A 23379-nucleotide genomic window follows, 5' to 3' on the forward strand; every position below is an offset into this window, starting at 1 on the left:
CCAAGAATTTCCACTTGCTGTTGTACAAATATTTTATTTTAACAAAAACGGTAAATTTTATGTTGTACAGTTATTATTCTCCATTGTTCCTTTTTTGGATGGGTCTATTTCGCCGTCCTTGTACCAAAAGAAGAAAAGGGATAAAGTTTTTGGACCTTGCCGGTCCTTTTTTAATCAATTATGTTTTGCATAGATTCTGTGGTTGAAATTGAGACTTAAGAGGGGGCCGGGGGGGTTAAAAAGAGACTATGGACTTTGCGGAATATCATTTCTCTGTACATCTTGCCTGAAAAATCTCTCTTTAGGGTTTCTACTAGTGTCTTACCTACCCAATTTTTTCCTGTTTTTCTCACCTACGATCTTGCAGATCCGAGGCTTTCCAGAAAAGGTTTTGTCTGATTTCCCATTTTTGGGATCAATCAATTCCATGCCCTCCTGTTTCTTTCTGTTTTTGGAAACTTTTTTTTTTGTTCATGGGGTTATATTAGATTTTTAATTCCTGATTAAATGTTTTTCTGGGTTGTTTGCACTTCGATTCTTTATGGAATCATTGATTTCCCTTTCAGGGTTGTTGGCGGATTTAATTTTGGACCTTTCTTATCTAAAATTTTAAGAATGGCGAGAGGGAAAACTCAGATTAAGAGGATAGAAGATGCAACAACTAGACAAGTGACATTCTCAAAGAGGAGAAAGGGACTTCTCAAGAAGGCCTTTGAGCTATCAGTTCTTTGTGATGCGGAAGTTGCACTGATCATTTTCTCTCCCAGCGGGAAGCTTTATGAGTTCTCAAGTTCCAGGTACATTAACCATCAACATTTGCACATGATCTGCTCATATTCTCTATCTATCTCTCTTTTTCGTTATTAATTTTCCTCCCCTTCATCAAAATGGTGTCATCTTCATCAAATTTTATGTTCATTTTTGCAACGGATTGACCACTAATCATTCCAAGTATGTTCTCAAGCTTTTATCAGAGCTAAGGGATCCCTTATCTTGTTTTATATCCATACCTATGAAACCCAACTTTTACCAATAAGTGCAGTTTCTAGTGAGTTTGAGTAAAGGCATTTTCCCCCTCTTAGCATCCTACTTTGCTCCTTTAACGGGATTTAGATATTACTTGGTCCAGAGGCGGAAACACTAGATCCTTAAAAGCTCGCAAAAATTAGATCGACAAGATACAGACAATCTGAGGAAGAGTGGGAGAAACAAATGCATCAATAGTTGTAATTCTGCAGCACTTCTTTTTTTTTTTTCTTGATGATTTTATCTGTCAAGTTGTCAACTTAAAGAAAATAAAAAATCAGTAGCATGAGATATTCTCCTAGAGCAAAACTTATGAGACACAGCATTTGTCTCCTAGAGCAAAACAAGCCGTAGCTTTTCGTGGTAGCTCTTGAAGTGCTTTATTTAAATAGACTATAAGGGGTTGTACTGTCATACTTGTCTTTCTACAACCAAAATAAAAGGTTTAGTCTATCTGTAACACAAGCGGAAATGGTACCATGTCTCTAATGAAGCGAGAAGGTGTTGTGCTTTTGTACTGGTTCTTTGAAAATGTCCAACCCCACCAGCCTATATGCATTATTACCATGAGGATCTCATTTCCTAAAAGTTAGCTTTATCTCTTTTCTTCAAGTTAATTAAGGGTTTGTCTCCTAGTGTTTATAATCAAGTAGACACATGATTAGCCTGCAAATGCTGGCATATTAATCAGCGTACAAGAAAGAAGATTTTTTTAATTTTGGCTACAGCAAAGATGATTATTAACATTACTATACTGAAGCATTTCAAAGGGATCAGTCAACATAATCTGAGGGCAAGGGATATATGACCATAGACCAAGTTATATATGTTGGTTAGAAGGAAACTAATAATTATAGTCAACCGTGGTGATGTGTTATTGAACCCTGAAATATTAACTTAACACGATTCAAATGCATGGGCTTCCTCTTTCATAAAACTACAAAAGGACGCCAAATTTCCTCTTTCATAAAACTACAAAAAGGACGCCAAATCTCCAGCAATTCTAAGTTTCCATCTTAGCTACTATAAGAGTAGAACAAATAGGTGATTATTTCTTATTTAGCTTCCTCGTTGAAACAATGCGAATAGTGTACTTTGATCTCAAGGAGGCCAACAACAAAATAAATCCTCTTAAACTACCTATATTGGATGTAGGGATAGTAATCTTCTCACATTTTGGCTTCTTTGACTTCATTTCTAATGACATTGTAGATTCTCAAACAAAACAAGAATAGTATGCAGATTTCATCACACTATGAGCAACTATAAATAGTAGTGCTTCGAAGCAAAAGGGACAAGAAAATGGAGCAAAAAGTTACTGTAGGCCAAAGAGCTAAGGAAACATGTATATTAACTGAAGATTGAGCCATCATCGAGGATTTTAGAGAGTATAGTAGATGCCAATACGATAACCAAATTATAATACCTTATTTATTTCTTACAACCAAACTTTGTAGTCATGCCTCGGGATCTCTGGGGCAAAGCGTTGAAAGGTTCCAGATTGTGGAATCTAAGAGTTGCAGGTTCTTATAACTAATTTGTCTAAATATATATTTATTAGTACTACATACAACTAATTGTTGCATGTTTAACTAGTCAAAGTTGAAATATGTTCATTAACCTCTAGTATTACAAATACGTGGTAGTGGATATTTAATTTCAAATATCCATGAATCCTGAAATACATCACCAATGGTGATCTTCACTTCTAAATAGTAGCGCACTATTTCTTAAATTTTTGAGGTCATTTCTCAATTTTAACCTAGTGCAGTTAAGTCCCAAAAAACAACTCATTTCAGCATTATACGTTTTTAGGTTGAAACTACCAATAAAAAGGTAGATGTATGACAAGATTTTGTCCATGAATATGAAGTTATCCAGCATCACTTGAGAGACAAATAGGGATACTGTGCAGCATTAATGGTGAAAAAAAGAACCCAACGCGGAAGACAATCTATTAATTTAGACATCTATGGAAATAATTGGCTTATTCTATCTTCTTTTTGTGTCGTAAAGGTCACATCACATATGCACATTATGAAACTTTTATCTTTTAGCTAGGTCAAATTTGGCCATCCTATTGTAAGCTTAGCATTGGCTCGTTTGAAGCACATGGTGGAATGATGAGACTCCTCCGAACTTTCATGAATTTTAGAGAATGCATTCTTGTTATTGGATTCACGGTTTAGAGCAATACGTTGCATCTTAGAATGTCCAAGTAGGATAGTAATACTCATATTTTGAAGCTTTGCTTTCCTAAATTCTTAAACTAACATGTCATGCTAAACTTTTAAGTTCCAATGAGATGTATACTTTTAGTGTAGACGATATGCCAGTATCATTTGATGTAATTGAGGATCCAAGACTTTTCTATAATTAGTAGCCATTGGCTTAATTTTCTCTACAAGAGGGACGTATTTCATGGTTTAATTATCTGTGTTGGTACAAATTTCACTTGGGTTGCCTCACTCTCATCTTTAAGAAGGAAATAACGGTTATTTTATTGCTAAAAGACTAACTTGTTGAAAGAAACTTTTTGAAGGACACAATTTGACAAATATTTAACCTTTCAGAAGGGAAATGGCTGGAAGTTAGAGGCATTAATGAACCGCAAACCCTATTTTGAATCAAGAAAAAAGGTATTAATCACTAAGTCAAATTTGGTTCCCCAATATTGCTCCAATCCAGTTTTTGAATTTTTATATATGATGAATTTGGGCATCCTTCATATTGGAATAAATATTGAGTACTCGACTACGTAGGGAGTGTTTTTTGAAATTTCTATAAGTTCTGAAGATTTAAAGATTTCTCATTGACTCAGAGTTTAAAGCAATTTGATGTAAATTATATATACCAACAGTTATTTGGAATCCCTTTTTTTTTTCAAACTTGAAGTCCATACCAACAGCAATTTGGACATGGAATTCCTCAGTAAAATATTAGGTCGGCATGATGGTCATGCGTTAAGGACTAGTGCCTCTCTATGCTATAGTACAAGAGTTGGGATACTTTGAGCTAAGTATCCTTTTAGGAAGTGTCCAGTCTCTTCCAATAATAGAATTTTTAGTTGTTTTACACTATAACTTTACACAACATGGAAATACCTCACCCATAAAACAACACACAGAAATACCTCATTCATATATCTGCATAATGTGGATGACCTTTATCTCACGAAACTTTGAGTTACTATTGCCGACTTGAGGGCGTAGGAAAGAAAAGAACACAAAAGAAGGAAAAAAAGGGGAAGAAAAGGAAGAAAAGGGAAAGAATTACTTGTTTTCGTATATTGTTTGGGCGTAGTAGAGGATAAAGGCAAAGAGCAAAATTATTAATACATGTAATTCGAACATTTACTCTCAAATTTAAACTTATTGGGTCTTGTACTGATGATAAATGTGACAATTTCTGGGTTTTGAACTAATGGCCTCTTCTCACTTTTTTTTCTCATTTCTCTTTACTTTTATGACAAGTTTGGGTAAATAACCTCATCCATCCTTCAAGTTTATCTCATGACTCTATTTTGTCTCTCTAGTTTAAATATAACCTATTTTTGTTCTTCAAATTACATATTGAGTTTTGAAACGTGCCTAAGTAAATAGATACCAATCAACTAGATCTCCAAGGGCATAGATAAAAAATTATAAAAGCCTAAACGTATGCCCTTAATTTGATCACAACAAACTAAGTAAATAAGAGGGAAAGGCACTTGCCATCTATCGCATTACCAGGACAAAATTTGATAATAAACTTCATTTTTTCTAAGTTTGTATATATATGTGTGCGCGCACGCGCGCATACTCACATTTACATGCACACACACATATATATGTATGTATATGTAAAGAGAGAGAGTCATATCAAATGGCAAGAGCAAGAGATCAGATGGAGAGGGAAGATAGGTGAAATTACTTGCAAATATGGTTTTAAGCTTTTCAATTGACTTGAGGGTAATGATTGAGGCTCTCATCAGATTTATCAGTCTTCTGGTCTATTTCAGTGTACCTGCCAATCATTGCACCTATGTACTCTCTCTTTTTCTCTCTCACTATTGAGTCTATAACTTAACTCTGGTCATTTGCTCCTTCTTCTTCTTCTTCTTTTCTTCTTCTCTCTCACACACACACTCTCTCTCTCTCTCTCTCAACATTATTTAGCAAAAATAAAGTTGGTTATCAAAGTTTGCCCTAATAATGCAAGAGGTGGCTGGATTCTTTCCCTCCCATTTACTTGGTCTATTGTGGTCAATTTACGGTTCCATATCTAGACGTCTAACTTTTTCCATATGTTGCCCATGGAGAACTCGTGTGTTTCTTCCGTGATTATCGTCCATTACATCAATTTGGACGGAGTGTTTTCTACGGACCTTTTGAAACCTAATTCATAAGGCAAAGAACATAATAGGTTGTTTATAAACTTGAGCGATGAAATAAGATGATGAGTTAATAGTGAGGGATAAACGAAATCATTTACCCTAGAAAGTTTTCTTTAAGGTTTAACCATTCTCTCTCTCTCCCTCTCTCTCTCTCCTTTTGGTTATATACATAGATATATTTTTTTCTTTTGTTTTCTCTTCTCTCCATCTCATATCATCCCAAACGAATGTAATGACTTTGAGAGACGTATATCTTGCAACGGCATATTGAGAGTTGAGATGACTGGATTCTACATTATGGGCCAATCTACATATTGTCAATGGGCACATATGCCCCTACTCGGCTAAAAAATGAATAATAAATATGATATTTTCAAAAAAGTTTGTTTTACATTAGTAATTTGTTGATGTGCTGTAACTGATCTTAGAAAGCTATTAAATTTTAGAACAATTTATCTTTTTTCTTTTAACTAATTTGCAGAAGGTCAATATGTACATGTGTTTATTGATAAGAACTTTTAATAAAATAACATGTATAAGCCGTATGTTTAATAACCACAAGAACTAAAACCATTGTTTTGAGGGGTTATAAGGTAAGAAAAAACTTTAGTAATTTAATGAGTTCATTAGACACTAGTGAATTCCTTTTATTTGGGCCCTTTTAGTGAATTTTTCTAACTCCGCCATTGTAAATATGGGGTGCTTGTCTTTGCTTTATAGGTTTCAACTACTCGCTTGGTCTTAATGAAAAAATCTACTGCCAAATGTCAACCTAAGGGCTCAAATATAGGACATATTAGCCTTATTTGTGAGATACTAGAGGTATCTAAATTGTGCGAAGCACAGCTTGGGCCCCTAGGAATTAGTCGAACATATAACATCAAATTATTTTGGCACATGATGAATGAATAGAAATATAGAAGAAAAATTGAGCATCAAAACCATTAAAATTGACAAATGTTATTTGAACTCTCATTTTTATTAATCACACTTTTATTATTATTTTTATCATATAGTTTTTATTTATTGTAGGAACACAATTAACAAAATATGGAGTATAAACAAAATTTCCCTCAAAATTTGTTGTGAAGAGAAATTCCATCTATAAAGTCAACCCCCTATTTATTGTGATTTGAATAAAGATTTTTGAACCACTATTATGATGATACCCAAAAAAGAGAGAGAATTAATACACTATAAGTGCATTGATGTATTAATAGTAGTATAGTTTTAGTTGTAACTAATCCAAAAGCAGTCATAATGCTTCCAGTACTTAATAATGAGAAAAAGTTTAGAAAGCCACTAAGACATGGCACAAGTTTCAACATCAATATAGCTTACTATAAACATTCACATTTTTCTTTCTTTTGATAGAAGAAGTTAGTTCATCTATTTAAATCCCGCCTAAAGGTAACAACATTATCTTGCAGCTCTAGAATATAAATAGCAAGGTTAGATAAAAATATGAATTGTTACATTTCCAAATCTACATATACAAATTAGAACTAAACCATTTTTTTATTGCAAAAACATCTTCCTAATCAAAATTGAATTTTCCAACAATTTTTTGTCAAGTCACACTCTAGGCTGAAAGCCTCAATTGTGACTTCCATCACCAACTACAATCCTTGTATGTACAAAAATTAACAAACACTAATTGAAAAAACAAAAAATAAAAAACAAACAAATTAGCAAACAATCCTTATATCACCAACTATAGCACTTGACTAATTAAAAAAAAACAAAAATTAACATTAGTTTAAATATATACAAAATCTTGTTGGATCCTTTAATTAAATTGAATAGACCATAAGGTAATTACAAAAGAGGATGGGGGAAAGAAAGAAAAAGAGAAAAACAGAGGTAGAGGAACGCCTAGCTAGATTTATCTTGGTGGAAGCATCACATGATATATCTTTTCTCCTAAAAAAATACATAAAATTGTAGATAATTACAAAATTTAACCAAAAAACAAAGAAAAGGAAAAAATGTCAAGTAAGAAATCAAATCCTAGGAGAAGAAAAGAAAAGGATGAATTTTTGTTTTATTCTTCATAGAAAATGATCACTGGTATAAAATGCATTCCAAGATCTTTTTACATATTTTAACATTTCACCTTTTATCCATGAAGAAATACCAAATAACAACGTCATCCTATAAATTTAACAAACAAATGCCAGTTGACTATAACATTGTGACTGAAGAATAGAGCAAACATGAGAGAATAGAGATGAAGAAAAAAAAAAGGAAGAAATGAAAATGTAAAATGGGATAAAAAAAAAGACTTCTCTTTGCTAAGTAGCTAATCATCTCGACGAAAAAAAAAAAGAACATGGCAACAATCTTAGTTAGATTAGTTTTAAAAAATAAAAAATAAAAAAGGTGAAGGATGACAACAGTTGCTGCAAGAAGAAGAAGAAGAAGAAGAAGAGATGGAGTTGATTTTCTAAAGGAGAAAAAATATTTTAATCCTTTTGGCCCAATTGAATCAAAAAAGGGAAAGAAAATTTAGCTAAAATGGCCAAGATTCCACTTGTCAAAAATATATGCAATGTGTAAAAGGATGGACTGCTACAGTAACTTGGCTTTCTTCTTATATATATAAGAAGAGATAAGATAGATTTACATTTGAGGGAGACGACAAGAAGTAACTTTCTTGAGAAAAGTTCATAGATCTCTCGGAGAATTGATAAACAAGAAAATAAACAAAACCTAGGGATGAAAAAATCTAGTTCAAAGTCTCTAGATACATCAGAGAACTGACACAGTATCAGGAACCAGGATGAGAAACGTTATTTTAAAATTATTCCGTGAATAATAGTGCGTTGATAAATTTAATTGCACTAGTGTGATTTTTAACTCATTTGGCTCCTTCTATTATTAGCATATTTCTTGTTACTAGTTGTCCAGTTAAACGACAGCAGAAAGTAGAAGAAGAATGAGTTTCCATGCTTAAGAACATGTTAATTTTTAAGTGCATGGTTGTACCTTTACTTTTCATATAAATAGAATTTGCAAGTTGAAATCCTCTATTCAGATTTTTTTTTGTTAAAATATTATTTTTATTGAAATCCTCTATTCAGATGGTGAAGGATACTCTCAGTTTAAACTAAATGACAGACTAGATTTGATTCACCTCCCCTATTTAGTTGAATTTAACATCATAGATACTCAGTTTTAATTCTCTGTAATCTTCAAAAAATGTAATATTCAAATAAAATAGCATCAAGTGAAATCTAATATTATACTTTAATAGTTTTTTCACTAAATTGGATCACATTTTTTTCATGCAATTGCATATAATGTGGTTTTTTATTTTTAATAAGAAAGTCAGAAGGGTTGATTAATGTCTTTACTGCACTTTGTTTAGGCGGGTTTTGATTTTCACATAGAACCTTTTAGAAGTTCCAATACATTCAACAAAGCTACTAAAATATAGTATTATTTTAAACTTTAAATAAGCTAGAAATAGTAAGATAACACTTTGAAATAACGTGAAATTTTAACTAAAAACCATAATTAGCTCATTTGAAGAAATCCTAAGGAAGCCTTAAAAGGTAAAATGAATGTAAATACATATGTATTGGTATTAAGGATAAATTTGTGATGCCTTGAAGACACTGAAAACATGAGTGGCAAATTTTGTTATGTTAGTGATAAGTTTTGTTAAGTAACTACAGCAAATTTTTTCCCAGTTATGATGAAATTAGTTTTTTGGATGATAAGTGGGTACATCTTGTCATTCACAGGAAGACTTGAGAGCTGCACATCCCAAGTACCAATCGTTTAAACAAAATTTGACATTCATTTCTTGGTAGGCAGCACAGCATTTTCCCCGCGTTAAATATATGCACATACGCATTTGGATATTGAATTTCGAAGGATATGGGTCTTGCCGAATGGAAACTGAATCAAATCATTGATTGCCTTTTTGTCATTAAACAAATTTCTGTTGACATAATTTAGTATTTGCAACTTGTGCCTTTGACCTCATGGTGGTTCCCTCAAATGATTTTAGTGCCACAAGTACAATAGAGCGCTACCAGAAGAGTATCAAGAATCGACCTACAAGCAAACAAATGGATCTAGAAAGTTTACAGGTCAGAAACTGATCAGCATATTCCGGTAAATCTTGTTTCATATGAGTTGCTGCTGCAGTTGTTAGTAAAACTATGGCTGCAACTGTTTTTCCCTTGCCGTTGTTTCCTAGAGACTGATCATCCAAGCAGTAGCAGCTGTGTCTTTTTATGCTTCTGGGTTTAAGTTGGTATCTTTAAATATGTTCAGGGAATATGTTTCGTATTCAGAAACATCTTCTTCATTCCCCCCCCCCCCCCCCCCCTCTTGACTGGATTTATGTGCTTTTTGCATGTCCTCTTCACTAAAGAGTTAATTTCTTGTGTAGCTGTGCTTTATGTGTTTTCCATTTGTGTGATGTTTGTCTTGTTTTGTTTTTAGTGAAGAATGTCATCTAGTTGAGTTTTATGCACCATTTTCACAGGTGAAATTACCTTTTGAATTTTTTGAACAGGGGGTATTAAGGTTCGATTGCGTCCTGGTACCAAATATTAGTTGTATGAAAGCCCCTATGAAATGCGTTCAAAGTCCAAAATAAGCATTTTCTTGGCATTCACTTTCTTGATTTCTCGGAATGGCAGTCAAGATCCTTCTGTACTAATATTGAATAGCCGTAATGTCTTACATTCACTTGATTTCTTGATTCTGAGAATCTCATTCAAGATCATGGATCAGTGCCAAGTGCCAACTGATTCTTTGCCTTAAAGATCTTGTCCACGAATTTATTCTGCTAAATCTTTTGATCCGTGCTGAGCTTACTCTTATTTGTGCAGCATTTTGAAGAAGAGGTTGCAATCCTGAGGAAAAAAATTGAGCTTCTTGAAGAAACTACACGGTGGTTGTCCTAACATCGACACCTTGTTTAAGTTTTAAGCAGAGCTCATCCTTATCGTATAACAACATGAATTTCTTACCTTTTTGGGTGATTAAAAACAACATAAATTTTGTATGTAGCAGAAAGCTCTTGGGAGATGGTTTAGATTCCTCCTCTATTGGTGAGTTGCAACAGGTAGAACGTCAGTTGGAGAAAAGTTTAAGCATCATTAGGTCAAGAAAGGTACGTTTTGCAATAGGCATCTCTACAATGGTGTGATCAGAATGTAGAATTTAATGGTCAAAATCGAATGTTCAATTCTTCTGCAGATCCTATTGTTTTGCGAGCGAATAAATCAGCTGAAAGAAGAGGTAAAATACGCATTTGAAGCTTCAGGAGTTGCTTATTCTTTCATTCACATTTTAGTCCGAAATAAAGTTTATTCATTTCATGCTAATTGGCATGGTGTCAATATTCTTTGCATATCTGTGTCAAATTCAGGGGAAAATTCTCAGAAAGAAAAATGCGGAATTACGAGAAACGGTAAGTCACTCTTGTTACTCATAACGTTGTTAAGGAAGGGAAAACTTGAAAAAAAAAAAAAAAAAAAAAAAAAAAAAAAAAAAAAAGGGTATTAGATAAGGTCTGAAGCTACAAACCTTTATTTCAAATTCACATATTGTATAAGTTTTAATGGTAACAATAATGTAATCAAAAGTTGAGGATTTAAGCTCTGTATTACTACCATTAATGTTTAGTTTGCATATGCCAAAGCTATTTATTGGTAATTTATTTATTTTTTTTTTCGAAAAATGAATTTGCAGTATGAAGAGCGACAATTGGAACTATCGATTGGTCAACAATTCTCATCACTGGAACAAGTAAAAGAGGTAGAAACGCAGCTGTTTATCGGACTTCCTAATCGTTAAAACTGTCAAAAAAAAAAGAAGCAAAAATAAACAATTTATCAATCTACTTGATTTTGTATAATTTGTTTTCTTTACTTCTTTTGTAGTATATCTTACTTTTCTTTTAGTAAAAGACATGTTATTTCATGCTGTGCTGAACTTATTATGAGGCAAAAGCCACTTCTTTATTGATGGACGATGCATTGAATAAGCTACTTGTATTGCAATTGGTCATTCCTCTTCTATGTGTTGGTCCAATCTTCAGACAATGTTTGGGACACAATGCTTGGAAGATGAGAACAGAGTTGTGTATGGCTACATGCTTTTTGATTATAAAATCCTATTAGCCTACTGCCTTATTATGCCGTTCAAAGCTAATTTTATAGAATTACCTTTAAAATTATCAAAATATAGTAGCATTAAATTTTGCCCTTTTTTCTTCGTCATAGAATAAGGGAAGCAGTGTTTTATAAAGAAAAAAATTAATAAAAAAAATACAAGATTAGGACGGAAATCCATAGAAGTTTTAAGGGCCACGTGTTATATTTTGTCTTCTTCTCATTTTTTAATTTCTTAAATTTAAAAATCATCCCACGATTAAGTAGTTAAATCTCCTCTAGTAAATACTCCAATGAATGAGAAAAGAAACAATTTTATATTTTTCAGTTTCCAATTACAAGACAGTATCCGAAAAGTTACAACATGCAAAATGCTTTTATGATACAAAAGATTGGGTGCGCATTTCACTGGCAATAGATGTTAATAGGGTCACTGGCTGATAAAAGAATACGGGCGATGAAATAAACTGCGCTATATTTACTTAAGATGTCAAAATTATATCCTTCTAAAAATTAGATTTTACCCATAAGCCCTTTATAAATATTGAAGGGTACCTCATATATATTTTTAAAAAGCGCTTTACAAATATTCAAGGGTACCTCATAGATATTTAAAAAAATTATCAAGAAAAAGATGGGATTTAATAAGAGGATTTGTATCTAAAACCTATAATTCTTGGATATCAATATTAACTTTTAATATTAAATTATTTGTTTTGAGGAGATAAGAGAGGAAGGAAAGGAAATGGTGCAATGAAGTTTTTGATACTTGATTGAATTTTGAATAGGGAGGGTAAAGGATAGGGAGGTAAAGGGATAATATCTAGTTATTTTTTATTAGCCTGTCTTACATCCAAAAGTGCACGAAAATGGAGGAAAAAGAAAATAAGATGAATGAAAATTTTAAAATGTTCTAAAATACCTATGTGTTTACAAATTAGATTCTTAAATTATAAATAAAAATGCAACAAATGCTAATAGTTTCTTTCCTTTTCATGCCTTCTGTAATCCAAACAATATTTTCAATGTTTCCATTCTTTTCCTTTGGTATTTAATTCAAACAAGATTGATGGAGTCCACTTTCATTTCTTGTCTACTAGAGTTCACTCCTTTTCTTTTCTTCCCTTTCCTTCAATCTAATTGGAGTCTTGGATCAAATCCTTCTCAACAACCTCAAATGTATATTTTATTAGCTTTACCTCTCTCAACTTTTGATTTTATCACTACAGATTAACCTTCACATGTTGCTACTTTATTATGAAATACATTTAACTTTTCTTATTATATGGCATACTCAATTTTCCTTTATTCCTTCTCTAGGTGCCACATTGTCTTGAAAGACATTCAACTCTCCGTTGTGAGTATGTGGCAAGTTCAATTCTCATTTATTCAGTCTATAGCAATGTCGTTAAACTTGCCCTGAATAATGAGTCGGCTAAACTACTGAATCAAGAGTCAATTGGTCGGATTGGTTGATCCGTTCTAAAAATAGCTGATGTCAGCATAATGTCATAATTATTTTTATATTTTTATAAGTTTCAGAAATTTTAAAATTAAATTCTTGATTATATTCAACCAACCATACAAAACGTACCAAAACACATGTCTAAATTAAAGCACATCATACCCAATTCAATATATTTTTGTTGGGAAAATGGCGTTATAATGCAAGTTAGAATCACTGGTGATAAATTGATAAAATGATAAAGATGAAAATTTCTTGATTTAGAGAAACAATTAGAAAAATGAATAATTTTGATGTTTGCACTAAGTGGGTAGCGTTTTCTTATTCCTATTAATAAATGAAAATTTTACAATTTAGGTAGTTCAAATGGTGTTTGGAGAAAACAGGAAGAAAAAAGTTTGAGAACTAGGTCAAGTAGTCAAGCCGGATCACTGGTTTAACTAATTTTTGACGATTTTAACTGATTTTTAACAAAAATGATTTTGTACTATTACCCACCTCAAAAGAAGATCGATTCATGAATAGACGGATTGATCTGATCCAGGTCTAACAACACTGTTCTATAGGTCCCAATATATAGAAAAGCGTAACATAATAAATGACTTGCAAATATTTTCGCGGTCAAGATTTTAAAAAATATACCAATACATTATCCCAGCAAAAAAAAAAAATCAAAGGAAAGGCAGGTCCCAGCTAACCATACCAAACAAAGGACGATGAGACACTTCTCATAGTAGAAAAATTCGTACCACAGAAAATGCAAATGGCAAAAAAAAAGTCAGAGTCATTAACAAGTGGTAATAGGCGGCAGCCAGACGCGTGCAGCCAGACGCGTACACGAGCACGTGACGCAGTATTAACGACGCTGAGCTGGCGCCTAGTTATTGGTCGGAGGCTGACACAAAAGACATGGACGGACAGTGAATCTTGCCAAAATTGTACGCACAAAATCATCTGGTAATGAAACGTCGTTTAGTTTTATCCCAAGAAAGAAAGAAAACACACGCTTTACTGATTATTCTGTGGTTGAGATTTGAGACTTAAAGAGAAGAAATAGAAAAAGACTGTAAAGATTTTGAAGACTATCATTTCTCTGTACATCTTGCCCGAAAAATCTCTTTTTAGGGTTTCTACTAGTGTCTTGCCTACCCAATATTTTCCAGCTTCTGTCATCTCCCATCCTGCAGATCTGAGTTTTCCCAGAAAAGGATTTGTCTGGTTTTCCATTTTTTGAGGTCAATCAGTACCACTCCATCCGGATTCTTTCCTTTTTTGGGAAACTTTTTTGTTCATGTGGTTATTTTAGATTTTTCTTGATCAAGTGTTTTTTGTTGTTTGCACTTTGACCCTTTATCGAATCATTGATTTCTCTTTCAGGGTTGTCGGTGGATTTAATTTTGCGCCTCGTTTCTTATCTAAAATTGTAAGAATGTTGAGAGGGAAAACTCAGATTGAGAGGATAGAAAGTGCAACAAGTAGACAAGTGACATTGTCAAAGAGGAGAAGGGGAGTTCTCAAGAAGGCCTTTGAGCTATCTCTGTTCTTTGTGATGCAGAGGTTGCACTGGTCATTTTGTCCCCCAGCGAGGAGCTTCATGAGCTCTCAAGTTGCAGGTACATTAACCATCAAAATTCGCTCCTGATCTGCACATAATCTCTGTCGCTCTTTTCGTGATTAATTTTCTTCTCCTTTATCAAAATGGTATCATATTCATCAGATTTTATGTCCACTTTTACAACGGATTGACCATTAGTCATTCCAAGTGTGTTCTCAAGCTTTTATCGGAGCTAAAGGATCAGGGATCCCTTATTTTGTTTTATATCCGTTCCTATGAATTCAATTTTTACCAATAACTGCAGTTTTTAATGAGTTTGACTGAAGGCATTTTACAAGTGGTTTAGATATTGTTTGGTCCGGAGGTGGAAATAACAGATCCTTGGAAGCACAGCAAAACTTAGATAGACAAAGATACACACAATTTGATGAAGTACCAATTGTGCAACACTTTCTTTTTTTTGGAGATGATGTTTTATGCCAAGTTGTCAACTTAAAGAAAATAAAAATCAGTAGCAAATGTTATGAGACGCAGCATTTCATCCCAACAAGCATTAACCTTGCGTAGTAGTTCTTAGATCACATTGTGTACATAGACTATGAGGGGCTATACTGAATACAAGTGGAAATGGTACCATGTCTATAATGAAGCCGGTAAGTAGTTGTTGTGCTTTTGTACTTGTTCTTTGAAAATGTCCAATCACACCAGCCTGTATGCATTAGTACTACGAGGAAGTGGACCTTCTCAATTCCCTCCGAACTTTCAAGATTGAGAGAATGCATCCTTGTTATTGGAGTCATGGAGAACGTCTAAGCAGGATAGGAGTACTCCTATTTTGAAGCTTTGCTTACCTAAATCTCCTAAATTAACCTGTTATGCTAAGTTAAGTTCCAATGAGATGTATAATTTCGGTGGAGACAATATGGCAGTACCATTTGACACAATTGAGGATCCAAGGCTTTTCTATAACTTACTTTTATTAGCTGTGTTGGTACAAATTTTACTTGGATTGGCTTACTTTCAACTTTAAGAAGGAAATAACGGAATATTTTATTGTTAAAAACCTAACTTGATGAAAGAAAAATTTTTTATGACACCAATTTGACAAATATTTTCAGAAGGATAAGGCTGGAAGTTGAAGGTATAAATGAATTGCAAACATCATAAATGAACCCTCGTTTTGAATCAAGAAAAAAGGTATTAATCACTAAATCATATTTGGTTCTCCAATATTGCTCTGATCGAATTTTAATTTTTGTATATGATGAATTTGGGTGTTTTATAAATAGAAATAAATATTGAGTACAGTTTTTGAAGATTTAAAGATTTCTCATTGACTCGTAGTTTAAAACAATTTGATGTAAATACATATGTCAACAATTATTTGGAATCCTTTTTTTAATTGAAATTCATAGCAACAGTTATTCGGACACGAAATTCCTTCCTAAAATTCCTAAATCAACATGATGGTAATGCATTAAGGACTAGCTCCTCTCTGTGCTAAACTATAAGAGTTGTGATACTTTGAGCAACGTCTCCTTATAGGAATATTCAATATCTCTCAACCTCTTATTCTTTGCAAATATTTATTTTGTCACACATTTTCTGTCAAATACAAACTTATTGGGTCTTGTATTAATGATAAATATGCCACTTTATGGGTTTAAATTAATAGCCTGTTCTCACCTTCTTTTCATTTCTCTTTACTTTTATGAGGAGGGTGGATAGATAACCTCATTCACCTGTTTAACTCATGACCCTATATTGTCTCTTTAGTTTAAATAGAACCTATTGTGTTTTTCGAATTGCCTATTGGGTCTTAAAAAGGTGCCTGATCAAAATTCTATCCAAGTTGACTTAATAGATGCCAATCAAGTGAGGGACGTGACAGTTCTCCAAGGGCAATAGATAAAAATTATTAAAAGTCTAAACCTACACCCTTGGTTGATCACAACAGACAAAATAAATAAGAGGGAAAGGGTCTGACACATGATGCATTATTAGGACAAAATTTGGTAATCAACTTCATTCTTTCTAAACTTGTATACATATACATATGTGTATACATATTCACATACATGCACATATATATACATACCTATATATACATATACATATATATATATGTGTGTGTGTTGAGAGAGAGAGAGAGATAGCACAAATAGAAAGAGCTAGAGATCGTATCAGATGGAAAGTGTAGATGGGTTAAATTACATGTAGGTGTGGTTTTAAGTTTTTCGATTGACTTGAAAATAAAGGCACTCGTTAGATTTATTAGCCTCTTAGTTTATTTCGATGTACTTGTCAATAATTATACCTATATGCTCTCTCTTTTGCCATCTCTTTTCCTTTCTCATTATTGAATCTACAGCTCTGACCATTTGCTCTCTCTCTCTCTCTCTCTCTCTCTCTCTCTCTCTCTCTCTCTCTGAATGTGATTTAGGAAAAGAAATTGGTTATCAAATTTTGCCCCAATAATGCAAGAGGTGAATGGATTCTTCTCATCCTATATACTTGGTCTGTTGTGATCAACTTAGAGTTACAGATCTAGACTTCCAACTCTTTCCATCTATTGCTCATGGAGAACTCATGTTTCTTTAGTGATATTATGTCGATTTAGACGAAGTGTTTTCTAGAGGCCTTTTGAAACCTAATTCATAAGTTGAAGGACTTAATAAGTTCTTTATACACGCAATGGACGAAATAAGGTGATGAGTTAATGTGAGGGAAGAATGAGGTCATTTGCCCACCTCATTTGCCCTAGAAAGTTCTATCAGATTATTGATAACAAGAAAAGAAACAAAATCCGAGGAGGAAAAATGAAGGTCTCTAGATCCATGAACTGATATAATATCAGAAATCAGGATGAGAAACTTTATTTTAAAATGATTCACTGAATAATATCGCGTGCAATGATTTAATTGCATTAGTGCCACAAGTACTATAGAGCGCTACCAGAAGAATATCAAGAATCTATGTCCGAGCCAAAAAATGGCTCTACAACAGTCATAGGTCAGAAACTGATCAGCATATTCGGGTAAATCTTTTTCCATATATGATTTGCTGCTGCAGTTGCCAGTGGATATGGCTGTAACTGTTTCCCTTGCCATTGTTTCATAGACATGCAAGCAGTAACAACAGTATCCTTTTTGCTTCTGTGATTAAGTGAGTATATTTAAATATGTTCATGAAGAAAGTTTCGTGTTTAGAAAATTTTTCTTTTTTTTTTTTAATCTTTTCCTTTCCCGTATACGTCCTTTTTGCACCTCCTCTCCACTAAAGAGTTAATTTCTTGTGTTGGTGTGCTATATCTGTTTACCATTTGTGACGTACGTTTGTTGTGTTTTGTTTCTAGGGATGAATGGTATCTATTTGAGTTTTATGCAGCATTTTCACATGTGAAATTACCTTTTGAATTTTCTTTGAATAGCGGGTATTTAGTGTTCAACTGTGTCCTGGTACCAAATGTTAGTTGCATGAGCCTATGAATTGCGTCCAAAGTCCAAAATAAGCAGTTTCATGGCATTCACTTTCTTGATTTCTCGGAATGGCAGCCAAGATCCTTTGAACTGGTATTGAATAGCCATAATGTCTTACATTCACTTGATTCTTGATCCTGGGAATCTCATTCAAGATCATGGGTCACTGCCAACTGATTCTTTGACTTAATGAATCTTGTCTTCGAATTTATTCTGCTACATCTTTTGATTCGTGCATGCTGAGCTTCTTTTTTTTTTTTTTTTTCCAGAATTTTGAAGAAGAGATTGCAATTCTGAGAATAAAAACAGTTGAGTTCTTGAAGAAACTAAACGGTTGTTGTCCTAACATTGACACGTTTGAGCTTTAAGCACAACTCATTCTTATCGTATAACAACATGATATTAAAAACAGCATAATTTTTGTATGTTGCAGAAGGTTCTTGGGAGATGGTTTAGATTCCTCCTCTGTTGATGAATTGCAACAGATAGAAGGTCAGTTGGAGAAAAGTTTAAGCATCATTAGGTCAAGAAAGGTACATTTTGCAATAGGCATCTCTAAATTAATGATTTGATCAGAATGTAGAATTTGATGGTAAAAATCGAATGTCCAATTCTCCTGCAGAGCCAATTGTTTTGAGAGCGCATTCATCAGTTGAAACAAGAGGTAAAATATGCATTTGAAAATCCAGGAGTTGCTTATTCTTTCGTTTGCACTTTGATCAAGAACAAGGTTTATGAATTTCATGTTAATTGGCATTGTTAATCTTCTTAATTTGCATGCCTTCTCAAAATTCAGGAGAAAATTCTCAAGAAGGAAAATACGGAATTGCAGGAAAAGGTAGATTACTATTATTACTCATAACGTTATTGATTTATAAAAGTGCCCTAGAATGATCAAAAATGAAGAGTCTATTCCGACTTTATGATGTTGAATAGGTACGGATAATGGAGGTTGGTAAATTCATTCTTCTTCTTTCAACAAAAGACACAAATTCTTCAAAAGGAACTCCAACGCAAGGCAAAACTTGGAAACAAAAATGTGTTAGGGAAGGTCTAAACCCTACAAACATCTATTTCAAATTCAAATTCTGTACAATTCTTAATGGTAACACTAAATTAATAAATGAACCAAATGTTGAGGATTTGAGATGAAGGGCTATGAGATTTAGCACCTCCCAAAAGCATTGCTGTCATTAATGTTTAGTTTGTATATGCCAACCCTATTTGTTGAGTAATTTATATTTTTTGAGAAAATGAATTTGCAATATGAAGAGCGATGATTGAAACTAACGATTAGTGAATAATCCTTGTCACTGAGATAAGTAAAATTGTCCCAAAATAATTTGTCAATCTGCATGATTTCGTATAATTTGTTTTTCTTCTTTTATAGTTTATCTTACTTTTCTTTTTTATAATTATGAGGCAAAAGCAGCTCCTACATTGATGGATGAAATATTGAATAAGCTGCATTTATTGCAATTGGTGATGTGTATATTGCTTAAAATTGTATATTCTAGTCATTCATGTTCTATGTTTTGGTCCAATTTTCAGGTAATTTTGGGGAAATAACGCTTGGAGGATGAGAAGTATCTATTATCGGATGAAACAAAAAAGTTGTGTATGGCTAAGTGTTTTTTGATCATTAAAGCCTATGGGCCTACTGCGTTATTTTATGGAATTACCATTAAAATGATCAAAATGTGGCAGCGTTAAAATTTGTGCTTTTTTTTTTTTCCATCATACAATGAAGGACGCAATGTTTTATAAAGAAAAATAAATAAATGAATACATAAATACAAGTTTAGGAGGGACATTGGTAGAGGTTTCAAGGGCCACGTGTAATATTCTGTCTTCTTCTCGTTTTATGATTTTTTAAATTTAAAAATTCTACCAAAATTAAGTAGTAAATCTTCTGTAGTAGCTAGCCACTGCCATATTCCCCGTCATTAGCCTCTCCAAAGAATGAGAAAAGAAACGATATTATATTTTCCACTTTCCAATTTATAGAAGAGAGGATGTGGAATGCCAGTGGACTAGTGCGGTTAGGGTTTGTTGCAGTTCAATCTCGTTGTTGTATTTTTTATATTATTCGATACACAATTGGATTATATTATTATTTTTTTGGTAAAAGTGGTATACATTAATATAAAATATTTGACAAATATTTTATACAACACTATGATATATTTGTATATCAAAAATTTAAACATATATAACAATCAGACAATATCGCACGAAGCACAATTGTACTGAGTCTTTATTCCATGCATGCAAAATACTTTTATGATACAAAAGGTTGGATGCATATTTCACCCGATAAAAGATGTCAAAATTACATCCTTATAAAAGTTAGATTTTACCCACTGAACCTTTTATTTACAAATATGAAAGGGTACCTCGACTTTTGTTTTTTGGTACCTCAAATATTAACAAGTTAAAGATATGATTTAAGAAACGGGAAGAGGAATTTGATTCTAAAATGATTACAAATTCTCCTTTTGATTTCTTCTCTGTGTGCCACTTTATCTCGAAAGACATTCAAACTTTTCGTGATAAATATGTGGCAAGCTCAATTCTCATTTATTCATTCTCTAATTCTCCATGTATATATATAAAAGAAGCAGAACATGATAAATGTCTTTCGAATATTTATTTTCACTGTTAAGACTTTAAAAAGTGCTAGTATACCACCAATACATTATCCCAGAACAAAAAAAAAAAAGAAAAAGAAGAAGAAATCAAAGGAATGATAGGTCCCAACCAACCATACCCAATCGGGGACAACGAGATACTCTCATAGAAGAAAAATTCGTACCACAGAAAAGGCAAATGGTAAAGGACAGTCACAGTCATCAATAATAGTATGATTCTGACAAACAAAAATTAATAATAATAGTAACAGCCCAGACTCCGGCCAGAAGGGTACATGAGCACGTGACGCTGTCTGAAGTATGCTGAGCTAGCGCCTATTTATGGTCGAAATTGTACGGTCGGACAATGACATCTTACTAGTGTTGTACGGACATAACGTCATCAAACTCTGTTGCGTGGGTTCAGCTTTTGAGGTGACTGATGCCAACCCTAAAACGATGGATTTTTTCCCGCTGCATATCAATCTGCCAAAGTGTTGACTGTTGACAACCGACAAGGATGTGAATCTCAACCTGCCATCTTAAATCCACCGTAGATTCCTTTTTAAGGTAATGGAATGTCGTTTAATTTTTCCCAAGAAAGAAAGGAAGGAAGAAAGAAAACACACAATCACTGATTATTATTTATTCATGCTGGTTCACCACCATTATTTGACTCTATTCATTACACGTTTGTTGAACTGCATAAATATCTTGATTAGGATGGCCTTGTTTTCATCAATTGCATGGATATCTTGATTAGGATGGCCTTGTTTTCATCTTCTTTTAATGATGGCATAATGGAAATCTCTAGACTCTACCCCCTTTGTAAGGCAAAAATAGGGGTTATATTTCTAAGGGCTACCCTAATTTGCTTCTAGGTCCGGTAATTTTATAGAAAAGTTTTACACGTTTTAATGGGATCAAAGGCCTACCTAATTGATTTTGTTCAATTCGGTCTAATTAATTATTGTAAATTTTATGCGTAAATTCATGCAAACTTGACGTAATGGTGAATTAATTGTACGATGATCTCCCTTGCAAATTATATATCAACACCATCTTGTACTAGTTTTTCATTTTCAAACATTTTTCTCATTGCAATAATCTGCGCACCTGAATAGACTGTTTTCATCGCATAATTTGATATCAATTCATTGACAACTCATCACTTTATGATTCTCATAATCATAATTTAACAGACAGGAGGGAGATTATTGTTTGTGATGGTGGTGAATCTAATCCAAGAGAGAGTGATTTAAGGGAGACAATGTTGGCATATTAAATCAAGACTCAAAAATATAAATTTTTTATATCATTATTTAGTAATGTTTTACTCACAGAAGATGGTGCTCTCGTACCAGTTGCTTAGCTCTTCATCAATTGGGATTTCCAAACTTTCGTAGAGTTTCAATGTAGCATGTGCCATGTGATATTTTCTTTGAAAAAAAAAATAGTAATGTTTTACTCAAGTTAGGATTGTAATAATTTTATTGGTGTCAAGTTATAGTAGTTTTATTATTTAGAAATTAATATTTTATTAGAAAATCTTTTATGGTGTAAAACTTATTTCTGAAGTAGTCTATAAATAGAGAGTTTTATTATTGTTATCAGTTGAGAAGAGTGAAATTTGATAGGCTAATTATTATGGTGTGTAATTAATTTATTATTTTTGATATTTATTCCTCTTCTCCCACAGATACTTGTATGTGTGTAAATTGTATCACCATATATATTGGTTCCATTAAATTTATCTCCTACAGCTTTTCGGTGAAATTTTTTGAGTTCTACATCTGTGAGTTAACAAAATTCATGTTTATATCGAACTTTTATCATTTTACATCAAATGCTATGTGAATTATATAACTAGAAGAATTGAATACAATACATCAAATACTATGTGAATTATATAACTAGAAGAACTGAATACAAAAGTTCAACTGGAGAGTCCCGAATTTGTTTTAAAGCTAGTTGTCACATCAATTTTGGAGCATTTTTGGCTGAATTGTACTTTTTTTTTTTGCAACGATAACATTCGTATAACATAATCTATCATATTCTATAGGAGAAAAGAGCCTAAAAAGGTTGTGTAAGAGGTTAGTAAGTATATAAATCTGACTAGACCAAACGGACGTTTTAGCACCTCTTTTGAATTTTTTTCACTGCAGGTGAGGTTTAAATCCCCGACCTACAATTCAAAAAGGAATTTAGTTCTTTTTTGGTGGCAAAGCTAGTGGTTTGGCTACACTGTACTTATTACCTAACTCTAGTGCTCAATGAAAAAAAAGACCTAGTAGCTTGTTCCATCTAGCCTTGAAGTAATTAATATACCAACAAAAATTAATATACCAGCAAAGGAAAAAGAATAATCAGTTATCAGTTCGTGAAAAGAGCGATTAACAACATCAGACTCGGAGAAAGGAATTAATAAAAGAGGAGAGCCAAATGCCTTGAGATTTGTCAAAAAACTTACATAGAAAAATGCTAAAAAATCATGGGTAAAATACATTTTGTCCCCGTGATTTAGTGATTTTTTACATAATTTTCTTGTGCTTTTAAATGCTATATATTTCTTCCTTGTAGTTTGGACTAAAAATTTTAAAACGACGGAAATGATCCCCTATAACGGAATCAAAAAAAATATCGAGATTACTCTTGTTTAAAAACTAAAATATCTTCTGAAGTGATCAAAATATATAAATATAATATGCA

At 32.9% G+C, this 23379-nt stretch overlaps 1 protein-coding gene and 1 long non-coding RNA gene across 3 annotated transcripts; both read left to right on the forward strand.

Moving 5' to 3' along the window:
• The first annotated feature begins 243 nt into the window (after positions 1-243).
• On the forward strand, positions 244-11411 carry LOC113710513 (MADS-box protein SOC1). 2 transcript variants are annotated; one of them, XM_072065417.1, is made up of 8 exons: positions 244-388; positions 567-797; positions 9420-9501; positions 10252-10313; positions 10433-10535; positions 10622-10663; positions 10794-10835; positions 11117-11411. In XM_072065417.1, the coding sequence occupies exons 2-8, from the start codon at positions 616-618 to the stop codon at positions 11219-11221; spliced, it is 618 nt and encodes a 205-aa protein (XP_071921518.1). In that variant the 5' UTR covers positions 244-388; positions 567-615; the 3' UTR covers positions 11222-11411. The 2 variants fall into 2 exon arrangements, with proteins under 2 accessions (XP_071921518.1, XP_027089366.1); XM_027233565.2 differs by having other exon boundaries at positions 245-388; positions 10436-10535.
• A 2839-nt stretch (positions 11412-14250) lies between these two features.
• LOC113710515 (uncharacterized) lies at positions 14251-19736 on the forward strand. Its single transcript, XR_003452895.2, has 6 exons — positions 14251-14616; positions 18307-18370; positions 18471-18570; positions 18660-18701; positions 18834-18875; positions 19589-19736. It is a non-coding gene; the product is annotated as an uncharacterized lncRNA (long non-coding RNA).
• Positions 19737-23379: the final 3643 nt, after the last annotated feature.

This window comes from Coffea arabica, chromosome 9e (genome assembly GCF_036785885.1).
Source record: "Coffea arabica cultivar ET-39 chromosome 9e, Coffea Arabica ET-39 HiFi, whole genome shotgun sequence".
Lineage (NCBI taxonomy): Eukaryota > Viridiplantae > Streptophyta > Magnoliopsida > Gentianales > Rubiaceae > Coffea > Coffea arabica.